At 65.6% G+C, this 24,467-nt stretch overlaps 3 protein-coding genes across 3 annotated transcripts; all 3 read left to right on the forward strand.

The window, feature by feature from the left end:
• The first annotated feature begins 321 nt into the window (after window positions 1–321).
• Window positions 322–9,085, forward strand: AJM1 (apical junction component 1 homolog). The gene is made up of 3 exons (XM_039561616.1): window positions 322–537; window positions 3,506–3,579; window positions 5,291–9,085. Exon 3 carries the CDS (start codon window positions 5,354–5,356, stop codon window positions 8,591–8,593), a length of 3,240 nt encoding a protein of 1,079 aa, XP_039417550.1. The 5' UTR covers window positions 322–537; window positions 3,506–3,579; window positions 5,291–5,353; the 3' UTR covers window positions 8,594–9,085.
• A 91-nt stretch (window positions 9,086–9,176) lies between these two features.
• Window positions 9,177–11,000, forward strand: PHPT1 (phosphohistidine phosphatase 1). Its single transcript, XM_039561618.1, has 3 exons — window positions 9,177–9,572; window positions 9,737–9,861; window positions 10,625–11,000. Exons 1-3 carry the CDS (start codon window positions 9,431–9,433, stop codon window positions 10,715–10,717), a joined length of 360 nt encoding a protein of 119 aa, XP_039417552.1. The 5' UTR covers window positions 9,177–9,430; the 3' UTR covers window positions 10,718–11,000.
• Window positions 11,001–11,125: 125 nt separating this feature from the next.
• On the forward strand, window positions 11,126–23,587 carry MAMDC4 (MAM domain containing 4). Its single transcript, XM_039561615.1, is given in 30 exon segments — window positions 11,126–13,128; window positions 13,699–13,812; window positions 14,168–14,341; window positions 14,553–14,693; window positions 14,960–15,105; window positions 15,223–15,307; window positions 15,541–15,669; window positions 15,911–16,057; window positions 16,205–16,299; window positions 16,564–16,722; window positions 17,016–17,100; window positions 17,520–17,669; window positions 17,974–18,078; window positions 18,264–18,395; window positions 18,641–18,771; window positions 18,860–18,965; window positions 19,240–19,356; window positions 19,568–19,702; window positions 19,812–19,942; window positions 20,014–20,122; window positions 20,125–20,229; window positions 20,590–20,727; window positions 20,832–20,953; window positions 21,039–21,129; window positions 21,335–21,481; window positions 21,775–21,909; window positions 22,154–22,281; window positions 22,357–22,471; window positions 22,594–22,769; window positions 23,328–23,587. Coding segments are annotated over 30 exon segments (3,636 nt in total). The 5' UTR covers window positions 11,126–13,082; the 3' UTR covers window positions 23,370–23,587.
• Window positions 23,588–24,467: the final 880 nt, after the last annotated feature.

The following is a 24,467-nucleotide window of genomic DNA, read 5'->3' on the forward strand; positions in this document are numbered from 1 at the left end:
CACTGGGGGGCTGCCGGTGCAAGAGCAGGTGCCTACGGGGGCCGTGGGGTCTCTGTGCAAGGTGTGGGGCTGAGCCCGGGGGCACCGGCGGCCCCGCGAATACTCACACCCATGGTGCGGGGGAAGCCCCTGAGGGATGGCACCGAGGATCCCCCAGACCCTGCCCGGAGGTCCCGGGGGGAGGGGGGATGCTGCGAGGGGTGGGGGCGGGACCGGGACTGGGGCCGAGAAGAGCCGGGCGGGGGAATGGAGATGGGGATGGGGATGGGGATGGGGATGGGGACCGGTCCGGGGGCGGTGCCGGGGGAGGCTCCGGTCCCGGTGCCGGCCCCGCCGGTAACTCCGCCTGCCGTATTTATGGAAAAACAAGCGGCGGCAGAGCGTTGGGCCGAGCCGTGCTGTGCCCTGCCGTGCCGTGCCTTGCCGGATCGGGCGGAGCCGGGCCATGGCCCCCGGGGCGGCGGCAGCCCCAGCCTAGCGCGGCGGCGGCGGCTGGGGGATGCGGCGGAGGCCGCCAGAGCGGCGGGCGCGGAGAAGGTAAGGGGGTCCCGGGCAGGGGGCTGGGTTTTGCTGTACCCCGGGGGCGCCCGACCGGGCCAGCCCCTCGCGGCCCCCCCGACCATCGCCTCGCATCGCATCACATCCCATCTTCCCCCTTTGCCCCCCCTCGCCCCCCTCCCCCGTGTTCCACATCCCCATCCTATTCCCTGGAGATCTTCCCGGGCCGTCCGAACCCGCCAGGCCCCTCACACCATCGCCACGTGCCCCATATCCCCGTCCCCATCTAGCTGTGCTCTCTCCATCCCTCCAGCCCCACCGGGGCCATCCCCATCCCGTGCTCCCTAGCCGAGTCATCCCACCCCATCGCACCCGTATTCCGGGGTTCTCCATACTCCCGTGTGCCCTATCCCCATCCCATACCTACACCCATCCCCATCTCACCCCTATCCCAGCCCCAACCTCATCTTCATCTCCGTCCCATCCCGCCGCAGTGCTCGGGCCGGGCCATTTCACCCCTCCCCCCGGTGCCCAGCTCGGCGCCCTGCGCGGCCCAGCGGGCCCGGTGCCGCCCGGTGCCGGTGCGCAGCAGGGTGGGGGTGGCCGGGGCCACCGCCCCGGCGTCTGCGGCAGCGCCTGGGACAGACCCGCCCCCCCCCCCCCCCCCCCGGGGGCCGCCCCATGCACCCTCCACCCAGTCCCGGCCCCACAACCCGCCCTTTCGGGGTGCCCCTGGCTCCCCTGCCCCCCGGCCGTGCCCGTTTGCGGGTGCCCCCCAGGCTGAGGGACTAGAGGGGCCAGGGGTCGGGGTGTCCCTGCACCCTGGGGTGCTGCTCACCCCAACCTCGATGCCAGCACCAGGGATACACTCCTGGGCTGGGGGTGCTGCTCCCCCCGGCAGGATGACCCCTCCGGGGGCACAGGCTGGGTTGGGGCTTGGCAGCCATCTGTGCCTGGGCGACTTGGGACAGGGACTGAGAGCGATGTGGCAGTGCCAGGGGCACAGAGACTGAGACACAGGCAGGGGCACAGGGCTGGGGAGCACAGAGAATGTGTGGAGGAGCTGTCTGATGTGCAGGGAGGGCAACCGCCACAGGGGATAGGGCACCGTGCGTGTGCCCTGGGGCTGGCACAGAGCGGGGAGTGTCTATTTGCCACGAATACGGAGCAGGGGCGGGGGGACAGTGGGCTCCCTCACCACAGACCGTGGCGGCTGCCAGGTCCCGGTGCGGGAAGTGCCCAGGCAGCAGTGGCCATCGGTGTCCCGCTGGCACACACATGGTGCACAGGCCCGTGCGCAGCAGGGTTGGCTGTGCCAGGGCACAGCGGGCACAGACACTGCCCCCACGGCAGCTGCTGGTGGGACCTCCGGCATCATCTGCTCGAGCACAGTGGTTGCAGCAAGATGCTGTCCTGGCTGCGTGTCCAGATGCAGGTGCCGCTGGTGTGCTCAAGGCAGCACTCGGGCAGTGCTGGGGCAGTGCTGGGGGCAGCGCTGGCGCTGCTGGCCGTGCCCGCGGGGCCGTGCGGGCAGTGGGCCCGGTGCAGCGCAGTGTGTGCTGGGGCTGCTGCGGGGGGGCAACGCAGCGTGCTCAGCGCTCTGCATGTGCAGGCAGCGTGCAGACACTGTACCCACTGCAGCGCTCCTGCCTGCTTAGCGGGACGTGCGTGGGCAGCGAGCGGGCAGGGTGGGCAGCAATGCCCAGGCAGTGCACAGGCAGGGTGGGCAGTGTGCGGGCAGGGTGGGCAGCAATGCCCAGGCAGTGCACAGGCAGGGTGGGCAGTGTGCGGGCAGGGTGGGCAGCAATGCCCAGGCAGTGCACGGGCAGGGTGCGCGGGGCAGTGCCCTGCCAGGGCACCAAGAGCAGGATGTGCAGGCAGCAGCCCTTGCCACGTGCAGGGACAGGCAGCGAGTGGGCAGTGCCCGGGCAGTGCTGAGGGCAACACGGGCAGGCTGTGCACTGGCAGGGCCGTGTGTTTGGGCAGCTCGGGGCAGAGCACAGGCACCGTGCTCTGTCCCCTGGCAGTGTGAGCAGTGTGCGGGCAGTGCTCGCCGTGGTAATGGGGCAGGCAGGGCACTGCAGTGCGCGGGCAGTGTGGGGTGCGGTGGTGGGGGTCCACACCCCTCTCCGCACAGCCCACACGTGGCATATGCAGGCAGCGACCCAGCTCCCGTCACCCTCCGTGGGTCCCTCCGGCAGCGGGGTCGACCCCGGCCCAGCCCCTCGTGCTGCCGGAACCCGGCGCTCACGGCGGCAGCAGCGTGTGGGGCCGTGCCGGGAGCAAGGGCAGGACCCACGGCGGGTGGCTCCCGTCCACTCCGTGGGCACTGGCCGCTCTGCAAGCGCTGCCGGCCGGTGTCACATCCGCGGGGTGACACCGTGTGGGCACCCCGGGTAGGGAGGCTGGTGCCTGCCGAAAGTGGGCAGCGCTGGGGATGAGGGGGGCATCCGGTGCCCATCAACCGGGAGCTTGGAGAGCAGAGGGGATGTAAAACGCTCTCCCTGCGGAGGGGAGTCGGTGTCAGAGGCTGGTGGGTGTGTGAGCGTGATGGCACTGGCAACACTGTGCGGCCATCCCGGCTCTGCCCCCCTCGATGGGCAGAGGGTTCCTGTGGCTTCGTGAGGGCTCTGCTCTCCCTGCGCTGCCACAGAGCCCCAGCTCCCCACGCAGCCTCCCCCTGCTCCCACGCTGTCCTCACCCACGCTGTCCTCGCAGAGGAGGAATAATTTGGAGAAACCATGGCAACCCCACAGCTCCACCGGCGGTGGGTGCTGCTGGGTGGGTGGAAGACACTGGTGCCCATGGGATGCAGCGCCCACACCTCACTGCACAAGGATGTGCACGGTGGCCTCACTGGGTGACAGTTCTTGGTTCAGCAGGGCTGTGGCTGCAGGGGTCTCTTGGGGTGCTCCATGTGCTCACAAGGCATCCATGGCCCCAGCAGCCGCCCCTCCACCATGCTGGGGGTGTCCCAGGAACCTCACGAGCCTTGTTTGTTTTGCAGTGCTGGGATGGAGCCGCCACAGGCCCCTCGGCCACCTCAGCTCACCCACCCCCTCACTGCTGCTGCTGGACCAGGTAGGACCCTGGGCTACAGTTCCCTGCCTACCAGCCATCCCGACACCACAGGAATGGGCTTCCCAACGCCATTGTCACCATTGCTGTGGCGTGGGGTGCTGCCTTGCCAGCTCCAGCCCAGCTCCCACATACTGTAACACAGCAAAGCCAATACTGTGCCACCTCTTTGGGGCAAACCTGCCCTCCCAGCACCGCAGGGAGGCACTGGGACACCCATCTCCTTTCTCATGGCATCTTGCTCTCCCCAGCCCATCACATGGACAGACACCCCAAGCCCATTGGAGTCACCTCAGCTCTGGCATCTGCACCCCCCCCATCTTTCGTGCAGGTGATGAGGTAACCCTCCCCATCTCTGCGTAGTCAATGCTTCTTGCCAAATAAAGCCAATCCCTTTCCTCCAAGAAATATCTTCCCTGTGGTCCTCTGCTGCTCTTTAAAGCCAAGTTCCTACCCACCTTTAGTGCAACATAGAGCAGCCAGCATCCACCAGCGCATCCAGGCCCTTGGTGGCCGCAACACCCAACGGTCAGAGGATGTGGTGAGGTGACAGCTGGGGGGTCCCCACAGCGGGCAGAGAAGGTGCACATCCCTCAGTGCTGGTGGCAACCCCTGGCAGCTCTCAAAGGGCTGGTGGGGAAGGTCAGTGGTACAACCCACTTAGTCCTGTGGGCAAACCCCTTCCTCTGTCCCCCCGCGCACGGTGGGAACCTTGTGCTGATGTCCTTATTGTCACACAGCTGTGTCACACTGGCTGGGGACTCTGCCCACCCTGGCCACCCAACAGCATTGTCCCAGAGCACTGCGGTGCTTGGTGCTGGCACACAGTGGGTGTCAGACCCCATGTCCCACAGCAGCTGGAGCCATCGTCAGACTCACTCTCCAGCCCAGGGGACGTGTCACAGCCATGGGACATGGAAGATGACAAAGACAGTGGGTACTGAGCTAGCACAGCTCCTCTGGCACAGGGAGGTGATGCAGAAGTCACTGCTGACATGCGGATTAGGGCACCCACCACAGCACTCTGCCACCTCTGGGGCCACCCCTGCTCTGGAAGACCCAGAGAGTGATACAACTCCGTGTAGCCAGCACTGTGACCACCCCACAGGGGTGTTTGTGGGCCACAGTGGGTGCAGCCACCACAGGGAGGGGTTGTAGCTCCTGCCTCCCACAGAGCTCCAGACTGTGGGGGTTTCCCAGACACCATGGTGGGTGCTCATGGTGCCTGTCCCCGGGCCCTGTTCCCACCTACAGTGCTGCTGTGGAGATGTGGGTGCACACAGTCCCAGGAGACTCCTCACCACTCCGGTGCTCTCACTGGGGCTGGGCACACACTCCCCATGGAAAACCCTGGTGTTGAACCCCCACAGCCCCGCTGAGAGCTGCCAGTTCATGTGATTCTGCAAGACAGTCCCTGTGTCCTGCGGCCCAGGAACAGGGCACAGTACTCTATGTTCTCCTCTCACTGTGCTGAGCTGGTATGCAGAGTTCCCTGGCTGCCCTAGTGGGTGCCCTGCCAGCCACTCCATGATTTACACCCTGGATCTGGAGACTTTTTCCAGCTTCTTCCCCCAGTTGACTGACTATGAACAACTGCAGTGGAGGCGGGGATGCCCCCAAACCCTCATTTCCGAAGGGATGGCCAACCCCCAGCTCCGAGCCAGGAGCTACGAGGTCACTCCAGGACTGAGGCGCCTCATGTGTTCTCTTGCAGGGTGGGCTACCGTCCTCTGAGGCCGTGTGACAGGGAACTGGTGGGAGAAGAGTCGCTTTTAAGATGACACGAACAGACCCACCTGACATCCTGGTGTCCACGGTGTACCAAGACATCAAGGTGGCGACAGCAGCCCCTGGGGATTCTGTTGTCTGTCAGCCCCTGGCACAATGTGACGCCTCCATGTCCTCCTCCCTGTCCCGCGAGCCGCAGCCCTTCAACAAGCGCCACTGCAGGAGTTTCGACTTCATCGAGTCGCTGGAAGAGCTGGGCACCCCCCCGGCCATGGAGCGCGCCTGCCCGCGCCCCGGCATGCCCGAGCCCACGCCGGGGCCGCCGGGCAGGCAGGTGCCGCCGAAGCCAGACCCCTACAGCGGCAGAGCCCCCGCGCCGCGGAGCGAGCCGAAGCGCCGCGCCCGCTCCAAGAGCGCCCCGCGGGTCAAGTCCACCCTGACCCCGGTGCCCATCACCGTGGCGGCATCACCGCCGCCAGCCCGCCGTGGGCGGGAGGTGCTGCGGGTGGCACGGGAGCCCTCCCACACTGATCCCTCGCCGCGCCGCGAGGGTCCGATGCCCCTGCGGGCGCTGGCCAACGAGGTTCACCCCATCAAGCTGCAGCCGCAGCGCAGCAGCGTCAGCCGCATCTCCCCGCTCTGCCTGGGCAGCAATTGCTACGAGGAGGGGCCGGGGGCCAAGGTGGGCGCCAGCCCCCACGTCAAGTGCCGAGTGGACATCAAGCCGGACGAGGCAGTGCTGGTGCACACGGCGCGGAGCCTGCGGGCAGCCCCGAACCGTCCGGAGCCGCCGCGCTGGCCCCGCACCCCCGGGGCCACCCGCAGCCTGGCCGTGCCAGGGAGCCGGCAGGCGTCCGCGTCCCGCACGCCCACCCCCAGCGACTCCTACAGCGGAGACCCCCCGCTGCTGCCCTACCCCGGGGAGTACTACGAGCCAGATCCCCGGGCACTGGCGTACCAGACCGTGCCCGTGCCAGCCTCACGGGAATTCAGGGAGTACCCGGACAGGGGCTGCATGACCTTTTCGGCCCCCGGAGTCCCAGCCAAGTTCTTCTACGCAGAGGAGGCAGCGCGGTGCCCCAGCCCTGCCATGCCCCTCCGCAGCTCTGGCTATGCCAGCTACCCCTACCCCAGCCGCCACGCCGTGCCCCAGCCCTTCTACACCGAGGACCCCGCCAAGGCTGCTGTTCACACGATGCCGCCCCGGACGTTGTACGTGGAGGAGGCGCGGGGTTACCCGGTGCAGGAGGCACCTGCGCGCACCTTCTATGGGGATGAGCCCCGCTACTACGCCCCGCGTGGGACCCCTGTTAAAACCCTCTACGCCGAGGACGCTCGGACATACCCGGCCCTCGGCTCCTCCGCCCGGCTGCTCTATGCCGAGGACTACGGGAAGTACCGGGAGCGGGAGGTGCTGTCGCGCACGTGTCCCCCGCCCCGTAGCGCGCAGCCCCTGCACTTCGGGGACTGGTACTGCCCCGAACGGGCCACGCTGCCCTACCAGAGCCTGCAATTGTCACGCTTCACCCCGCAGCCGGCCGGGCGCGAGGCCATGTTCTCCTCCTGGCATGCCAGCTACGGCGTGACTCCACCGCGGCTGGGCCGGGAGACACAGCACTACTCCAAATCCTGGGATAACATCCTGGCGCCAGCAGCGCGCAGGGAGGAGGCCCTGCAGCGTGGGCGCAGCTACGAGAACCTGCTCGCCCACGAACAGCACCGTGCCTTATCCCCCGAGGAGCGCCGGCAGCCCGTGGTGATCAACCTGTCGAGCTCGCCCAAGCGCTACGCGGCCCTGTCGCTCTCCGAGAGCTCCATCCTCGAGCGGGTGCACGCCGATGGCAGCCGCGGGCCCCCAGGCCGCTCCTGGTACGTCACGCCGGAGATCACCATCACTGACAACGACATCCGCGCCGATGGGCTGGGCCGGAGCGAGAGGCGCTCGGCCAGCTGGGACATGCTGGACGCGGGGCGGGAGCGCGGGCCCTACGCTGTGCCCTGCGCCCCACAGCCCGGCCCCAGGGAAAGCGGCTCGGGGCGCCAGCGCAGCCTGGAGCAGCTGGACGAGCTCATCACCGACCTTGTAATTGACTACAAGCCGGCACCAGGCCACCGAGCCGGGGACAGGGACAGCCTCGCGGAGCAGCTGAAGCAGCTTCTAAGCAGTAGCGCCTCGGGCCCCCCCCGGCGGAGCGAGGGCAGGCGGGTCCCTCACACAGTGCCCGAGGGACCCCGACCCACAAAGGAGCAGCCGGGCCCCACCTCCCATGCCGGCACCCCGCGCCGCCCACCCGCCCCGCCGGCCACCGGCCCCTTCGAGAAGTCGCCAGAGAACTGCTCGCCCGACCTGAGCGCTGAGGAGGACGACATGATGATGTGCTCCAATGCCAAGTGCCGACGCACGGAGACCATGTTCAACGCCTGCCTCTACTTCAAATCGTGCCACAGCTGCTACACCTACTACTGCTCCCGGCACTGCCGCCGCGAGGACTGGGACACGCACAAGGCGAGCTGCGTCTACGGGCGGGTGGGCAGCGTCTGCCGCCACGTCCTGCAGTTCTGCCGCGAGAACACCGAGGTGCACAAGGCTTTCTCGCGCATCGCCAAGGTGGGATACCTCTCCCGCGGCCGTGGCGTCCTTTTCCTGGGCTTCCCCAATGCGGGCTCGGCCGAGAACTTTCTCCAGTTTGGGCTGGAGAGCCTGCTGATGTCCCCCACGTACCTGTCCCTGCGGGAGCTGGACAGCTACTCGGACAACCTGGGGGACTATGCCCAGGAGCTGCGGGAGACAGGCAACCAGTACGACCCCAACGAATGTTTCCTGCTGAATGTAACCGTGGCCGTCACTCAGAAAGTGCCAGAGAGGCCGTCACCGAAGATGCAGGTGCCGACGGTCAGGAAATACGCCAAGGTGGCCTTAGCCTCCTCCAGCCCCGAGAAGAAGATCTTGAAGAAGGAGCGGGACATGGAAACGCTGATCCTAACGCCACCGCCCGGAACGGCGGACATCGACAAGGAGGGGGAGGAGGGCCGGAAGGCGCGGGAGGTTTGCTTCATCAACATCCAGCGGGAGCTGCGCATCCGCGGCGTCTTCCTGCGGCACGAGTTCCCTGCTGTCTACGAGCAGCTCTGCGACTTCGTGGAGAGCAACAAGCGCTTCACCCCCACCACCATCTACCCCATCGACAAGAGGACGGGCAAGCAGTTCATGTGCATGATCATGGCGGCCTCCGAGCCTCGCACCCTCGACTGGGTGGCCAGCCCCAACCTCCTGGACGACATCATGTGAACGCAGGGCGGGGCGCACCCCCTCTGTAGTCCTGTCAGAACCCCCCCGGCTGTTACACCAAGGGGAGGGGGCTGCGGACGGCCGGCAGTGCTGGGGGATTCGGGGGGTGACGGGAGCACAGCCCGAAGTTTGCCCTGGAGCCCAGAGCCTGGCGAGCCCCTGCAGAGCCCCCTCGGGTGAGGGGTGCTTGGCCAGAGCGGGGGCACCCCACACTCCCCCAACGCCTGCCCACCGGGCTGCCACACACCCAGAGGCCCCCGGGCCTGCCCCAGGGCTCCCCCAGCGCCGGGGGTCCCGCAGCGGCCATACCCAGGGGCTGGTGTTGGGCGGCACCAGGACCGTGTCCCCACCGTGTCTGTGTGTCCTGGGCGTGTTACTGCGGGAGCGTCAGGTGCTGGGGGTGACCTGGGGCGTCCCGGGACCCCACGCGGTGTCTGGGCACAGAGCGCGGCAGGGCTGGGGGTCTCTGGACGCTGCCGGGGGAGGGCGGGGAGCGGCCGCGGTGCGGGATCCGCGGGGGGCGGGCGGGGGGGTGTCTGACCGGGGTCGGGGGTAATCGCCAGTGAGGGTGACCATGGCGGGGCCGGGTCTGCCCGGGGCGGGGATCAGGGAAGCGGAGGCAGATCCGGGCCCGCGACCAAGGCCCCGCACCCGCCCGGCCCCGCTCCCCGGCCCGGGCCCAACCTCCGCCCCGGAGCCGCCGCCGGCGGGACCCCTGCTGTGGGCGGGGCCTGGCGCTGCCGGCGCTGATTGGGCACTGGGCGGAGGGGGCGGGAACACGGGGAGGGGCCGGGCGCTGATTGGGTGCCGGGCCGGACGAGGCGAGGAGCGGCGGCCATGGCGGGCGCGGCGCTGTCGCGGGTGCCGGACGTGCAGATCGATGGCGACGGCGTCTTCAAGTACGTGCTGCTGCGGGTGCGCGGGGCCGGTGCGCCCGCCAAGGACGTCGTGCGAGGCCACGGCTGGGCCGAGTACCACGGTGAGGGAAGTCGGGAGTGCGGGGTGGGGCCTCTGGCTCGGGGGTGCCGAAAGAAGCGGCCGCAGGCCCCGGGGGCGGGCAGGGGCTTGCCGGGGGTCTGGCCCGTCCCGGGGCGCCGGCTGAGGCGGGGGGTCCCCGCGCCCTCCCCCGCTCCCTCCCTGCAGCCGACTTGTTCGAGCGCACTGCGGAGGAGCTGGCGCGGCACGGCCTGAGCTGCGAGTGCCTGGGCGGCGGCCGCGTCTCCCACCGGCCCGAAGAGAGGAAGATCCACGTCTACGGGTACTCGGTGGTAAGCGGAAGCCGGGGGGCACCCACGCGTGGACGCGGCATCTCCCTCTCCGGTGTGGATCCCACTGTCCGCGGCCGAGCTGGCACCGCATCCGCTCGGGGTGGAAGGGGCGGGCGGGGCGGCGCTCCCGGGGCTCCTGGGCTTCTCCCGAGTGCCCCAGGGAGGGGAGACTTGGCAGAGCCCTTTCGGGTGGGCGGTGCTTGGCCAGAGCGGGGTCACCCCATGAACCCCCCCCAGCACCTGCCTGTGGGGCTGCCACACACACGGAGCCCCCGTGGGGTCCCACAGTGGCTGTGCCCAGTGCTGGGTGCTGCCAGGGGGGATTGGGCTGCACAAGAACCGTGTCCCCACTTTCTGTGTGTCCTGAGAGCTTTCCTGCAGGAGTGTCAGGTGCTGTAGGGGCCCTGTAAGGGTGACTGGAGGCACCCCCGGGGACATCACCAGCATGGTGGGTCCCTGGATGCTGACCCTGGCCCAGGGCTGTGCTGCAGCACCAGCTGTGCTGAGTGCAGAGCCCAGCTAGGACCAGGGCAGGGTGGTGCACAGTGCACCCAGTTTTCCCAGTTTCAGGGTGGCACTGTCCTCTTGCCTGGGTGCTATGCCTGCCTCAGCTGGAGTGAGGCAGAGCTGCCACAGAGGGGTTGGCACAGGCTCTGCGGTCTCTCTGCTGCTGGGGTCTGCCGGAGCTGCCCTGGGGACTTGCCACACTTCCCTGCAGGTGGTCACCCACCAGCTCTCCTTGGGAACCCTCTTTCCTATGCAGGGCTTTGGACGAGCTGACCATGCTGTGACCACAGAGAAGCTGAAGGCCGAGTATCCCGACTACGAGATCACCTGGGCAGATGAAGGGTACTGACTCCTCTGTCTGTGGTGCCAGCCCGGAGCTGGCACGGCTGCATGCGGCGCCGGGGCGGTGGCAGCGGGCTCCCCGTGCTCGGCGGTGCTCCAGGCTCTCCTGATTTTCCTCTGTGTTGAACTCGCCCATTCTCCGCCATCACCGGACTGTCCCCGTGCCGGGTGCTCCCACCTCCCTGGCATGGCAAAGCTGGTGAAGCCAGTGGTTGCTCTGCCCCGGCCTCCTGGTGCCAGGGGCTCATCCCACGTGTATCTGTGAGAATTAAAGTTGTTGGGGGAGCACAGCTGCTTGGGTGGCCATGCTCACGGCTCAGCTGCTCCTTCCCTGCTCTGGGTTGTGCCTGCTGGCAGTGGAAGGGACCTGCCAGGTTTTCAGCCCCTTGACGGGGGGCCTGGCATGGGAGCAGGCAGTCTGGGGTGGGGACAGCAGGAGGTGTATCAGGATTTGCCTTGGAAAGGGCTGAGGCAGGAGATGGACTCGATAGTCCTTGTGGGTCCCTTCCAACGCAGGGAATTCCATGATTCTGTTCTAGAATTAGGCTGCTGGGAGCTGTGACCAGGTGGGGTTTGAGAATCTCCCCGACTTGGACTCCCCAGCAGCCTGGGAGCCTGCTCTGGTTTTGACAACCCTCACAGGAAAAAAGGTTTTTCTTTTAGTGGCATTTGCTGTTCTTCTTGTCTTGGCCCTTGCTGGGACACTCCCTGCTCGAAGGCTCGGCTTCCTGCACCCTTCTGCCAGGGCTTACCTGGGTGACATCCCCCTACACCTTCTCCAAACTGGGCACATCCAGCTCAGCCTCTCCTCATGGGAAGTCCAGTCCCCATCATCTTCATCAGGGAATCTCCTTCTGTGGAGATACTCAAAACCCATCTGGACACATCCTCCAGGGAACCCTCCTGGAGCAGAGGGGTGGGATGGGGTGACCTCCAGTTGTGCCTTCCATTCTGTACTATCCTGTGATCATCATCACAGCCCCTGGCTCGATCTGCTCCAGTATGCCCACATCTCATACTGGGAGCCCAGCATCCCCAGTGGAAAGGGGAGGGCTCACACCTGTGAGAGCTGCTCTGCCCATGGCACCCAGGAGGCCAGTGACTACTCTGCCAGTGGCCATGGCACTGGCCCACGGCCAGCTCAGAGCAGGGCAGGGCTTCTGCTCTCCAGCATGCCTGGGCTGAGGGATGTGGGGCTGCTGACCCCCACTGGGCCTTGCTGGCGCTGGGAGAAGGAGCTGAGCCTGTGTTTTACTGTCCCTGATGTAATCCCCCTGCAATCTGCAGTCCAAGGCCGTCAGCTCAAGGGGAGGATCTGCTCAACAGGGGCCCTCTCTGGGCACGGTGGCTGCGGCAGCAGAGGTGAGAGGGCTCCTGTGGGGTAGCAGCCCCTGCTTCCCCTGCCCAGGTGGGGAAACCGGTGGGGGCAGTAGTTGCCATCACCAGGCAACACTGGTGGTGACCTTTGGGGCTCTGGCCTCCAAGCCATGCTTCTTCCAAGCTCATCAGCCCTTGCTGGAGCTCTGCCAGGAGTGTTCTGCCCCAGGAATGACCTGGTTGTGGCCCTGGAGCTGTGCCCTTTCACCCCGTGGCAGTCATGAGCTCGGTGCTGAGATGCTCCTGCCAGCCAGAGCAGAGCAGAGCAGGCAGGGTGAGGACTGGCTCCTACCGATGGCATCATGGGATCCCCAGGCTCCAGGGAGCACTCCTTTAGGCTTTCAGTGCCTAGAGGGGCTCCAAGAGAGCTGGAGAGGGACTTTGGACAAGAGCTTGGAGTGACAAGACAAGAGGGAATGGCTTCCTACTGCCAGAGGGGAGGGTAAAATGGGATACTGGAGATACTGCTGACTCCCAGCTCAGCTGTTCTCCTTGCCCAGAGTGCAGCCCACTGCCAACCCTGCACCCAAAGGCTGTCCCACTCCCCTTATGCACAGGGACTGGCAGAACCCCCATGTCCCTAGCAGAGGTTCCAGCTTCCCCCACAGGGCTGGCAGCATCCCTGGCTCGGCAGGAAGCCTCCTCGTCCCTCACCAAGCCGGTGCATTCCACCGGGCCGTGCCCCATCCCAGACAGAGTGGCACCCACCGTCTTGTCCTGGGTGGAACACGGGCTGAAGAAGAGAGGTTCAGTGGGGAAAAGCCGAAGGTCTCCACTGGCTGCAGCTCGCTGCTGTGGTGCCGGCGGTGCTGCGTGACGGGATCGCGGTGCGCTGTCCCAGCCGGCACAGCCTCGCCATAAACCCCACTGCCCCGGCCGGGAGCCGATAACAGCGGGGCTGAAGTCCAACGCAGGCAGGTCCTGGGGAGTGCATTCCAGCCCGGGGCTCACGGTGTGGCCTCTCCCAGCTGTGTTTTACCGTCGCGGTGGCCGAGATGGCTGCAGGCGGACTGTCGATGCTGGCCCTCCTGGTGCTGCTGGGTGAGCTCTGCCGACACGGGCGGGGGTTGTGTCGCTGGGGGGAAGGGGTCTCCCTGCTGGCTGCTCCGCTCTGGTCCTCCCCGGCAGCTTCCTCCAGCGCTGGGGGCCGGGGCAGGTACCGCCCAGCCTGCTGGGCTCTGCTGCTGAAGTCAGCCCGGGGTTCCCAGGGTGAGCGGGAGCTGGAGCCCCCAGCACCGGGCTGGGGATCAGCAATGGCTTTGTTCAGCGTGGGACAGAAAACGCCCAGATTTCCCCATTTCTTACAAAATGGGGGCTGGGACTCGAAGCACGGGTGCGATATAGCAGAGTCAGTGCCCCGGCAGGCTCTGGCACCCCTAGGCTGACGGTGGGAGGTGGCAGTGTGAGAGGTGTGGAGTGCCGGGGCAGTGACGGGTGGGGGGGGCTGTCCAAGGGAAGATGCCACTGAGAGTTCAGTATCTGCCCCAGCAGGGTCCCAAACCGAGGTGCCCAGGCAAATGTCACCTGCAGGTCACACGTGCCCTCTGTCACTTGCTGCGGGCACCGTGCCTGGTTCCTGCAGGGTTTTCAGCCCCATTGTCTCTCCCATAGCCAGAACCGTCCTCCCCAGTGGGTCCGTGGTCGTCAACAGCTGCAGCAGCGCGGCTGAGCAGCTCTGCAACTTCGTCTGTGACTGCAGCGACTGCTCAGACGAGAACCAGTGTGGTGGGTGCCCAGACCCCCCCCCAGACCCACTCTTAGGCCCTGCTCCTGGGGTGAGGTAGTAAGGGGTGTTGTGGGTGCAGGTCCCTGGGGTGATGCTGGTGCCCAGGATGGATGCAGGGCCCCCAGGGTGGGCGCAGATCCATGGGGGAGGGGCAGGTCCCTTGTGCAGGTACCCAGGGTGAACACAGGTTACCTGGGTGCAGGTGAGTCTGCCAGGTGGGTGCAGGATCCCAGGCTGTGTGAAGGTCCCTTGGGCTGGCCACAGGTCCCCTGGGTGGGTGCAGTTCCCTGGGGTGGGCACAGGTCCCCAGGGTGGCCCCAAACCTGCCTTGACCCTCCATCTGCCCACTCTCAGGGTACCTACGGGGCTCAGCAGTGCTGGGCACCCCCTTCACCTGTGACTTCGAGGACAGTGACTGTGGCTGGCAGGACGTGGGCACCTCGACGTATGGATGGGTGCGGGGCCGGGCCAGCCTGGCCATGTGGGGCACGGGGCCTCACTCAGACCACACTCTGGGCACTGACCTGGGTAAGAGGGAGCTGCTTAGTGAGCAGGTTCTGGGCACCCACAGCACTGCTCCACTGGGCTATGGGTGCCCCAGAGTCAGGGTGACAGGACACCCATCCTTGTAGGGTGCAGGGGACGGAGCAGATCCATGGAGGGGCAGGAGTAGTGCTGGCACAGCTCCGATGCCACCCCATGGGGCTGCAGTCCCTGCTCTGCTTTCTGCCCTCCCCAGGCTGGTTCTTGGTGACCACATCCCCCCCAGCAAAGACCACAGCCACGGCCTGGCTCAGGTCACCAGAGATGCGGGAAGCAGCCGCCACATGTGAGATCAGAGCCTGGTACCACCTCTCAGGGAGCTGTGAGGGCACCCAAGGTGGGCACAGGCAGCATCAGCTACGGGGCAGTGAGGATGGGAGGCAGTGGGGAGGGATGGGGCCATCTGCCCCTATGGCAGGGACAGAGCTACCTGCACCTTGGGATGGGTCCTTGGCATCCTGTTTGCCTCTTCCATGCTCCACATGCAGAGCTGGTGGGACCTGGGGGTCCCAGCTCCAGCCCCCAGAGCTGGCAGGGCTCCATTCATTCCTTTGGCTACCCCAAGATGCCCCGTACCAAGGGCATATTTGGGGCTTCCCTCAGGGCTGAACCAGACAGAGCGGCCGGTGCTGCGCCTGGCTGTGGCACACAGGGACGACGTGGTGGGGCTGTGGCAGAGCCCCGAGCGCAGCAGCGAGGGCTGGCATCAGCTGGTTGCCTACCCCGGCCGGATCGAGGAGCAGTTCCAGGTGAGACAGTGTCAGTACCCGGGCACTGTCACCATAGCTGGGACCAGAGGAGCTGGGGGATGCTCTGGGACCCCAAGGGGCCTGGGAGCTCATGCCATCCCCATCCTCCCATCACAGCTCATCTTCTCCCTGACACAACCGCCCACCTGCGGGGCAGAGGTGGCACTTGATGACATCGTGTTCAGGAACTGTGGCTTACCAGGTGAGTCCCACATCTGCTGGGATATGAGCCGGGATCTTGGGGGAACTGGATGGGGTGCAAAACCCGGGGGAGCTCTCCTATTGCTCGCTGTTTCTTGGGGCACCGTGCCCTGGCCAGAGCATGAGGTGGGCAGTGAAAACCTGTCCCTTGAGCCACTCCAGGGAATGATGTGGGGGAGCTCACCGTGTCCCTCTGGGACCAGCCACTCGCTGACATGTGTCCCCCCACCCCAGAGGTCGGGCAGCAGGTCTGCGGGGCCCAGGAGAGCCGCTGTCCCCACGGCTTCTGCCTGGCATGGCATCGTTTCTGCGACGGCACCGACGACTGCGGGGACAGCTCGGACGAGGGCGCGGCGCAGTGCAGTGAGCACCCCTGGCCCTCGGGAGGAGTCCTGCGGATGGGCGGGGGGTCTGCCTTGGTGGGGAAAAGCTGTGCTCTAGGCTGGCAGGCATCCCCCCAGTTCTGCCCCATGCACAGGAGGGCAAAATGACCCTGAGGGTTTGCAGAGGGGTGGCATCAGCCCAGCCCATTGCAGGGACCTACCTGTCCAAGAGAGGGCTGGGACCCCGGTCTCCAGGTCACTGCTGTCCCTTCTCCCCACAGAGAACTTCACCCGCTGCTCCTTTGACCATGATCTCTGTGGCTGGGAGGCGGCGGCCGGGCCCCCGGTGTGGAGCAGGAACACGAGCCTGAACCTGGGCACCTCCTACAGCATTCCCACTCGGGACCACAGCAACAACAGCAGGGCTGGTATGTGGCGTGGCACCAGTGTCCCGGCAGAGCCCCACCACAGGTGGACGTGCCCTGGCGTGACACACGCCTGGGCTCTGCTCAGGACAGCGGTGTCCTGCACCCACCCATCTGCCCGGCTCCACTCAGCCCCAGCATCTCCTGCAGGTTTTTTCCTCCACGTGGGTGGTGGCCCCGCTGCACAGGCTGGTGGCACAGCTCAGCTCTTCAGCCCCACTTTCCAAGCCACCAACTCCTGTTCTGTGAGTCACGGCTGGGACCTCATGTCACAGCCCATGTGGGGACAGTGGTGACAGGACATGGGGTTCCCAGATGTGGGGACCCTCATGTGGGGCTGGGGCTGTGATCGGCCCTTTCTGGGGATGGGCATCAGGTTTTCGGGGGGGGGGAGAGGGTTGGTGACATCTCTGGTGCCCACTGGGAGCTCTGAGCTCCTCGCAGCCCCTCTGTGGGATGCAGGGGCTGCATGCCCCTGCCCTGAGGCTCACCCTCCTCCCCATCCCCAGCTTGTGCTGTACTACCACCTCCATGGCTCGGCCACCAGCAACCTCAGCATCTCCTACGTGACCAACTCTACCAAGAACCTGATGAGGGAGAGGACAGGAGACCTGGGCAGCTGCTGGGTCCGGGAGAGAGTGGACTTCATTGTGACGGTTCCCTTCAAGGTGGGCTGGTGCTGTGCTGTGGGGAGCTGGGCTGTCTCCGGGGTCAGGAACCAGAGCTGCATACAGGGGCAGCACCACCCCCCAAGCCCACCGTGGCCGTGCCAGCCCATGCTGTGCACCTCTGTCAGCTGCAGCATCGCCCCTGCTCCCACTGAGTCCCTTCCAGGGGAAAATATGTGTCGGTCCATGACAGTGCTGGCTCCCCCCATCCCACGGCTCCCTTCTGTCACCCTAATCCCCCCATACAGCGCAGGACCCCTTGCTGATGTTGCTGGCATGGTGCTTTCCTGCAGGTGCTGATCGAGGGGGTGGCCGGCAGCGGGGGGACCGTGGCCATCGATGACCTGATCCTGTCCCAGGGCTGTGTGAAGGAGCAGGGTGAGCTGGTGGGCAGTGTCCCTCACCCTGCTCCAGTGTGTGGAGCTGTCCCAGGTGTCCTGTGCCCACGGCACCGTCCCTAAAGGACCTGCCACATGGTTTGCCTGTCCCTCTGCTCGTCACACGGACCATCCTGGGTGCAGCACAGTGAACACTTGCGCTGGGGTGCTGGTGTCTTTGTTCTGTGGCTGTGACACTCCATCCTCTGTGCGAAAAATTGTCCCACAAGGAGTTCTTACTGAGCCCTGGCTCCCCTTCAGCTGGTGGCAGCTGGGCTGAGCTGGGCTGGGCTGGGATGGGGGAAATGGAGAGACAAGGAGATGCTTAGGGACAGGGGACAGTGGCTTGAAGGATTGGCACGGATGCTGTTGCTGAGCCCTTTCACCACTGCTCTCCATCCTGGGCTGTTTCATCATCAGAGAAGCCTGTGGTTACGCTGCCGAGCCAGGCAGGTGCCAGCCCCTGCACAGCAGATGAGGTGGCCTGTGACAGTGGGGACTGCATTGCCGCAGAGCTGGCCTGTGACTTCGCTGACACGTGTGCTGATGGCTCCGACGAGAAGCGCTGTGGTGAGAGCCAGGGCAGTCCTGGTACCTGGTGGTGGAGGGGACCAGGCACCTCTGGGCTGGCACGGCCAGGGCACATGAGTGCCTGCACAGCCCCCGGGAGCACAATGGCCTGGCAAGACTGAGCCTGGAGTTTTGGGTTGCCCAGGGAAGCTGTGGCTGCCCCATCCTTGAAAGTGTCCAAGTCTGGTTCCAAGTCTTGGAACGACCTGGGATAGTGGAAGGTGTCCCTGCCCATGGCAGAGGGGTGGAATGAGATGAGCTTTAAGGTCCTTCCAACCCAAACCAGGATTCTTTGACTTTGCAGGGACAACAACCTTCGAGTCAGGGGCTGGGGGCTGGCACGACGTCAGCGTGGGGCGACTGCGCTGGGGTCTGCAGAGGGTCACTGAACCTGACAGCTTCCTCACAGGTGAGGTTGTTCCCAACACCCAGACAATGCTCTTCAGTGCCCAGCACCACAGGAGTCCCCAGAGCCGGTGCCCAGTGGGTGCCACTGCACAATGGGGGACGATGCCCAGGCAGGATGCTGGGCTGGGGGTGCTACCAGCGATGTGGGACCCCAGTCCTCACCTCACAGAGTGTTTCTGTGCCCAGGGACTTCCCTGGCCCTCCAGACAGGAGAAGGACAGATGGTGGGTCCTGCGAAGGCACGATCGCCTCCGCTGGGCCCCTCTGGCCCTGCCTGCACCATGGAGATGAGCTACCGCATCCACAGTGACCCCCAAGGTAACCTCCTGCCCATCCCTGGGGTGCCCTCCCTGCTTCCTGCCCCCAGAGCCCCCCATGCCCACCTGCATTTGCTGCCTCTCCCAACCCTGCTTTGCCCCATCACATCATCCTGGAGCAGGGGTGTCTGTGTCCCCGTCCGTGTCCCTGAACTCTGGGACCATGGGCTGGTGCCATGGAGGGCTCCCCACAGGGTGGCCAGGGGTTTTGGGTGCCCACAGCCTCTGCACCACCTCTCGTTCCAGGCTTCCTCGCCGTCAGCATTGCAGATCACACCACTGGCACCACCCAGCTGGCCTGGCAGACGCAAGGTCATGGCAGCACAGCTGGGGGTCGTGTCCGTGTCCCACTGGGCCAGAGAAGCCGGCCCTTCCAGGTGGGCTGGATGCACAGGGACCTGGGGGGCTTTCAGTGGGATAGTGCCAGTGCTCAGGGCACCCCGGGCTCATGGCTGCTGCCCCCAGGTCGAGCTGCTGGCAATGGTGGATCTCCAGGACACGGTGAATGTCAGTGTTGACAATGTGACATTCGAGCAGTGCTACCTTGACGTGGTGTCACCCACGGCTGCGGGTACGGCCAGGGGTGTGTGGGCAGGGAGAGGGACCTCAGACCCTTTCCATGGGGGCTGCCTGGGGGCTGTCACTCTGTCCAAGAACAGGACCAGGGTGCAGAAGGCCGAGCGCCAGAGCCAAGCACATATCCTGCCTTGGCCTGGGACCCCTGCATGGGCTAAACTTGGGGAGTGGGGCAGGGGAGCAGGGGGAAAGGGACATTCAGGGGACCCATTTGCTTTTGTGGTGCCTTATCCCCTTCCACCTCCACACTGTCACCTCTCTCTGGCCAGAGCTGTCCTGCAATTTTGAGAGGGACTTGTGTGGCTGGTACCAGGATCTGTCCAGTGACTTCAAATGGGTCCGCAGCATGGGGCAGGGGCATGGCTCTGACCACACCACTGGCTCAGGTAAGGGGCTGGCTGCTCTTTGGGGGAACCCAGGAGCCCAGGGCATAGCCTTCAGTCCCCAGGGCCAAGACATGCCCTGTGCACTCCCAGCAGCCCCATGCCTATGGAGCAAGCTCACCTAGGGCAGCCTGGGAACATGCAGATCTGGGCTGTGGGTGATGTGGAACACTCACATTGTGACCCTTCCACCCTGGCTGTTCCCAACATTCAGGCTACTTCTTGTCTGTGGACCCCTCTGTGCCATGGAGCCACGGGCAGAGGGCCCAGCTCCTCACCTCCCGCCAGGAGCCAGCCACTGCCCCACGCTGTCTCTCCTTCTGGTACCGCCTGGCCGGCCCACAGATTGGTACGTGCCCCATGGCATCCTCCCGGGGTGCCCCAGCCCAGCTCCACTCTGAGGGCAGCGGGGTCCCCAAGGGGTGCGGGATGGCTGCCCCATGCCCCCCTCTGCCCAGGCACCCTGAACCTCAAGCTGCGGCCGGAGGGAGGGGAGGACGTGGTGCTGTGGACCCGCCAAGGGACCCAGGGCAGCATCTGGCACCGGGCATGGGCAACACTGCCCGCCACGGGCCAGCAGCGGTACCAGGTGAGGAGCAAGCCCCCATGTCCCTGGCACCAGTGAGGTATGGGGTGTCTGACACCGCTGCCTGGGGGCAGGTGGCTTTCGAGGTGCTGCACGATGGGTTCCTGGGGGACGTGGGGCTGGACGACCTGGCACAGACAGCAGGCCCCTGTGGGGCCGAGCTCTCCTGCTCCTTCGAGGCGGGGGCTGTGCACTGGCAGCCAGCGGAAAGGGCACCTGGCAGCGACAGAGCAACGGCACCGGCACCACCGCTGGCCCTGCGACCGACCACACCACCGGCACCGCCGCAGGTACGGGGCCGTGGCAGCCCTGCTGCCTCCCTGCCTGCTCTGAGTGCCCTCCCTGCCTGCTCTGAGTGCCCTCCCTGCCTGCTCTGAGTGTCCTGCCTGTAGCCCACGCCAGCCCTGCCTGCTCTCCCTGTGTCCTGCCTGCCCTCCCCAAGATGAGGAGAAGGCACTACCGCCCAGGGCTCCCCAACCCTGGGACTCCTCAAACACAGAGTCTCCCAGCCCCAGGGCTCCCTAATCCTGAGGAGGTCCCCAAACTGGGGAGACTCCTTGACCTGGGGGGAAAACCCAGCCCCAGTTGTCCCCTAGTGCTCCCCAGCAGGGCAGGGCAGGGGTCACAGCACAGGGACTTCTCTCCCCCAGGCCACTACATGGTGGTGAACACGGGCAGGGTTTCCCTGCCTGCAGGGCACACGGCTGCCCTCACCTCCCAGCCCTACCAGCCCTCCGTGCCTGCCCAGTGCCTGGCCTTCTGGTACCAGCTGAGCACTGGGACCCCAGGTGAGCACCACCTGCCCTGAGACCCCTGGGGGCACCTCCAGATGGGTGGGGGCTCCACACGGCACAGCCCTGGACCCCTCCTCCATGCTGGGTGCCTTGGGCAGGCTCCCTCCAGGTGTTCGTGGAGCAGAGCAGGGTGAGGACGAAGGTTCTGAGTGTGAGCACCATGGAGGGGAGCAGCTGGCACCGCAGCCACGTCACCGTCCAGCCCGATGGCGACTGGCAGGTGAGACAGGGCAGGGTGCTGGGGGCAGCTGGGGGTGATGAGGGGTGCATGGAGGCTGCCAGCCTTAGCATGTCACCCTGCCCAGGTGGTGTTTGAGGCAGTGGGAGCTGGGGGTGACCACGGGTACATCGCGCTGGACGACCTGCATGTGTCGGATGGAGCCTGCCCCGAGCCAGGTGAGAGCCCACCCCACAGGGACACCGTGGATCAGATGGGGGGGATGGGACATCCTGTGGGGGTATGTAAGCCATGGGGATGGGGACAGACCTGTTTCTGCCCTGAGCCTGGCCTGGTCTGAAGCTGGGGGTGGTGTGTCCCACCCAGGTGCCTCGTCTCCTACCAGGTAGCACTGGGTGTCTCACAGCCCTTCTTTCCTCCCAGCATCCTGTGACTTCGAGCAGGACACTTGTGGCTGGAGCAGCCCCTCGGACCCCCGGTTGCACAGCTTGGCCTGGGGCTGGAAGAGCGGGGTCGCCCTGGCCAAGTACCCCAGCCCCGAGCAGGATCACACCCTGGGCACAAGGAATGGTAGGAAACACCCATCCCTGCCCGGGCACCCTGGCATGACCAGAGAGAGGAAGAGGAGCTGGGGCTGGATGGGGTCAGCTCAGTACATCCTGTGAGGCCTGGCTCCACAGCAGCCCTGATGCCCTCTTTGCCTGGGAGGGACAGCTCAGTCCCAAGGGCAGTGAGGTGTAGGGCTGGTTTGTGTCGTCCTCCAGGCATCACTCTGGGCATTTTGGGGTAGAGTGGGACAAGCAGGGTGGGACAAATGGATGCAGGACTGGGGGACACCCTGTGCTCTGTCCCTGCCTGCCCAGGTCACTACGTGCACTTTGACACCAGCGTGCTGGGTGCCAGGGGCACCAGTGCCCTGCTGGAGAGCCCACCCCTGCCCGCGGCCACCGACTCCTGCCTGCGCTTCTGGTACCACATGGACATCGCGGAGCACCTCTGTGAGCACTGCAGGGGCGGGGAGGAGGTGCCATCCCTGGGTGTCATGTATGGCAGTGGGGGCCTCACTCCTCCCCACCCTTGGACCATGGACACCCTGCTTCGGCTCCAGCTGGGCAGTGGGGATGGCCCGTTCCCTCTGGGTGCTGCCAGCCCAGTAGGGGATGGCATGGCTGGGAGGGTCGATGGCGCTCGTGGGCTCAGGGCAGCTGCTGATGCCAGGACACCTGTGCCCCACCCTTGCAGCCAGCGGGGAGCTGCGGGTGACGCTGCACGGCGCGGCGGGGCAGCGCACCGTGTGGAGCGTGGCGGGGCACCGCAGCCGGGGCTGGCAGGGCGCCGTGGTGCCGGTGCAGAGCCCCGGTGAGTTCCAGGTAAGTGGGGCCACCCTGGGGTGCAGGGTGACTGCGGGCGTGCATCAGCCCCCCAGACCCCACCTTCCCCCGCAGATCAGCTTTGAGATCACCACACGGAGGTGGCCAGTGGAGGGGACAGTGGCACTGGATGACATCGTGTACAGCGCCAGGGGGGGCTGCCATTCCAGCCCGGAGAGTCCAGTGGAAGGTGCGTGGGGGCCAGTTCCGGCTGTGAAAGGTCAACCCAGAGCTGCCCAGGGTGCTGGGCTGAGGCTGGAGGCAGCTCTCTGGGCAGTGAGTCAAGCCTGACGGCATTTCCTCTCCCTGCAGAGAAACCCTCTGGCAGCTTCGTGGCAGAGGTGGTGCTCAGCCTGCTCCTGGCCCTCATCATCGTGGCGCTGGTGGCTGCTGGGGGCTGGTACTGGCTGAAGCCACGAGGGCTGGCGAGCAGGACACCGGCAGAGAGTAACAGTCCCCAGGGCTTTGACAACATCACCTTCCGAGATGTAAGGACAGGGTGAAGGACTTTGCTGATTACCCCAGCTGTGCCAAAACAGCGTTTTCCTAAAAGCTCAGCAAATGCCAGCGGGTTCTCCCTGACCCCGCGTTCCGCCAACGTGACAGGGAGGTGCAAAGGGCTCTGCCTCTTATCTGCTTATTGACAAACAAGTGACCTGGAGCTGTAGGACTGGCCTAAAAATGCTGCTGCCACAGGCAGCTGCTCCAGAAAGAGCTGAGTGTGCTCCCACCCCCGAGCCTTGTGGGAAGGGGATCTGACAAACCTGGCTCATCCTCACTCAGCCAGCACTCAAATTTGTGCGAGGTGGCTTAAGCTGCAGGTCCCTTGGATAGATGTGGTGCCATCTGCAGCAGAGCCACCAGCCCCAGCATGGACTCCAATAACAAACCTGGAGCCCCGTGGGCGCCCGGGGGGTTTGGTGCCTCTGCCAGGGTCACAGGGGGCTGACACACAGATCGTCCTCACTGCAGCCTGGAAGAAATCCTGGTGTTTCACAGCAGACAGCCCATGTTCATCATCAATTCCCACTCACCTATCTTTGCAGGACAAGGTCATTATATCTCCAAGGGAGGAGGATGAGGCTTGAAATCAGCAGCCAGCAGCAGGAATTGCCTGCTCCCCCAGGCAGACCATCCCTCAACAGGAACCCACACTCCAGCAGTTGCCCGCTCTTTGCCCCCAGCACGGGGAGCTGGCGACCCCGGGAGCTGGCCCCGCAGAGGGACACAGCGCTGTCATCACTACCTCCAAGTGCTCGGGAAAAGCATTTTTGTTGTTTGTAACATGAACTTTCTGCTCCTAAGACACAGCAATGTGCCCGTGCTTTGGCAGGCAGGAGGCGTGGGAGTTCTCATCCAAACAGGGTTCTGGCCATGGGAGGCGGGGTTAAGTGTGGGGTCCTGGCCCCCAGAGCTGGGAACAGCAGTGGGTGCTGCAGAGGGTGTGAGCCACTTCCCACACCCCGGACAAAGCACAAGAGCTCCCAGGGCACAGAGAGCCTGCGGGGAGGAAGCCCAGTGCCTCTGCTGGTGTTGGGGAGGGTGAGTGGTAGGTGGTAGGGCAGGGAGCAGAGGGGGGCACCACACAGCACGCCTGAGGGTACGGGTGCCCACCTGCTGCCCACACACCTTGACAGCACACTTGATAATTTGCCTTTAAATGTCACTGGGAAACCCAAAAATGTTCCTGAGGTGCAGGCTGGGCTCAGGGCCTGGACCCCCATCCTGCACCCAGCATGCCTGCAGCCCAGGACCCCTCCCTCACCCCCAGCTTTCACACCTTAACACTGTGAACTCCAAGCCCAGCCCCACACACAGCCCAGGTCAGCCCCTGCACGCCAAGCAGCCCACCAGGATCCTGCTACCGCCAGCCCCCAGGCCCAGCTGGAGGGGCCTGGGACATCCTGCTTGTCTCCCTCTCACCCAGCTGTGCCCCCCTTAGGTGATGCCTCAGCCAGGCCAAGCACCATCCCCACGGCCCTGTCCTGCCTGCAGAAATGAGGCCCCAACAGAGCTGAGGAAGGGCACAAGGAGGGCTCAGGCTTTACCTGATGTCTCTGCACCTGCCTGGCTCTGCAGCTGCCCCCAGCCTCCCCTCACACCCACAGCACTGATTCCATCTCCAGGCTGTGAGCCAAGCTGCACCATGCCCAATGCAGGGAGAGGTGACACAGCCAGGAAGGCTG

This window comes from Corvus cornix, chromosome 17, assembly GCF_000738735.6.
Source record: "Corvus cornix cornix isolate S_Up_H32 chromosome 17, ASM73873v5, whole genome shotgun sequence".
Classification (NCBI taxonomy): domain Eukaryota; kingdom Metazoa; phylum Chordata; class Aves; order Passeriformes; family Corvidae; genus Corvus; species Corvus cornix.

Excerpts from the sequence above, each read along its gene's own strand:
- PHPT1 (XM_039561618.1), top strand. The coding sequence starts at position 9,431 with ATGGCGGGCGCGGCGCTGTCGCGGGTGCCGGACGTGCAGATCGATGGC. Across the intron at positions 9,573-9,736 it reads CGGCTGGGCCGAGTACCACG|CCGACTTGTTCGAGCGCACT; the intron begins GTGAGGGAAGTC and ends CCCTCCCTGCAG. Across the intron at positions 9,862-10,624 it reads ACGTCTACGGGTACTCGGTG|GGCTTTGGACGAGCTGACCA; the intron begins GTAAGCGGAAGC and ends TTTCCTATGCAG.
- AJM1 (XM_039561616.1), top strand. The coding sequence starts at position 5,354 with ATGACACGAACAGACCCACCTGACATCCTGGTGTCCACGGTGTACCAA.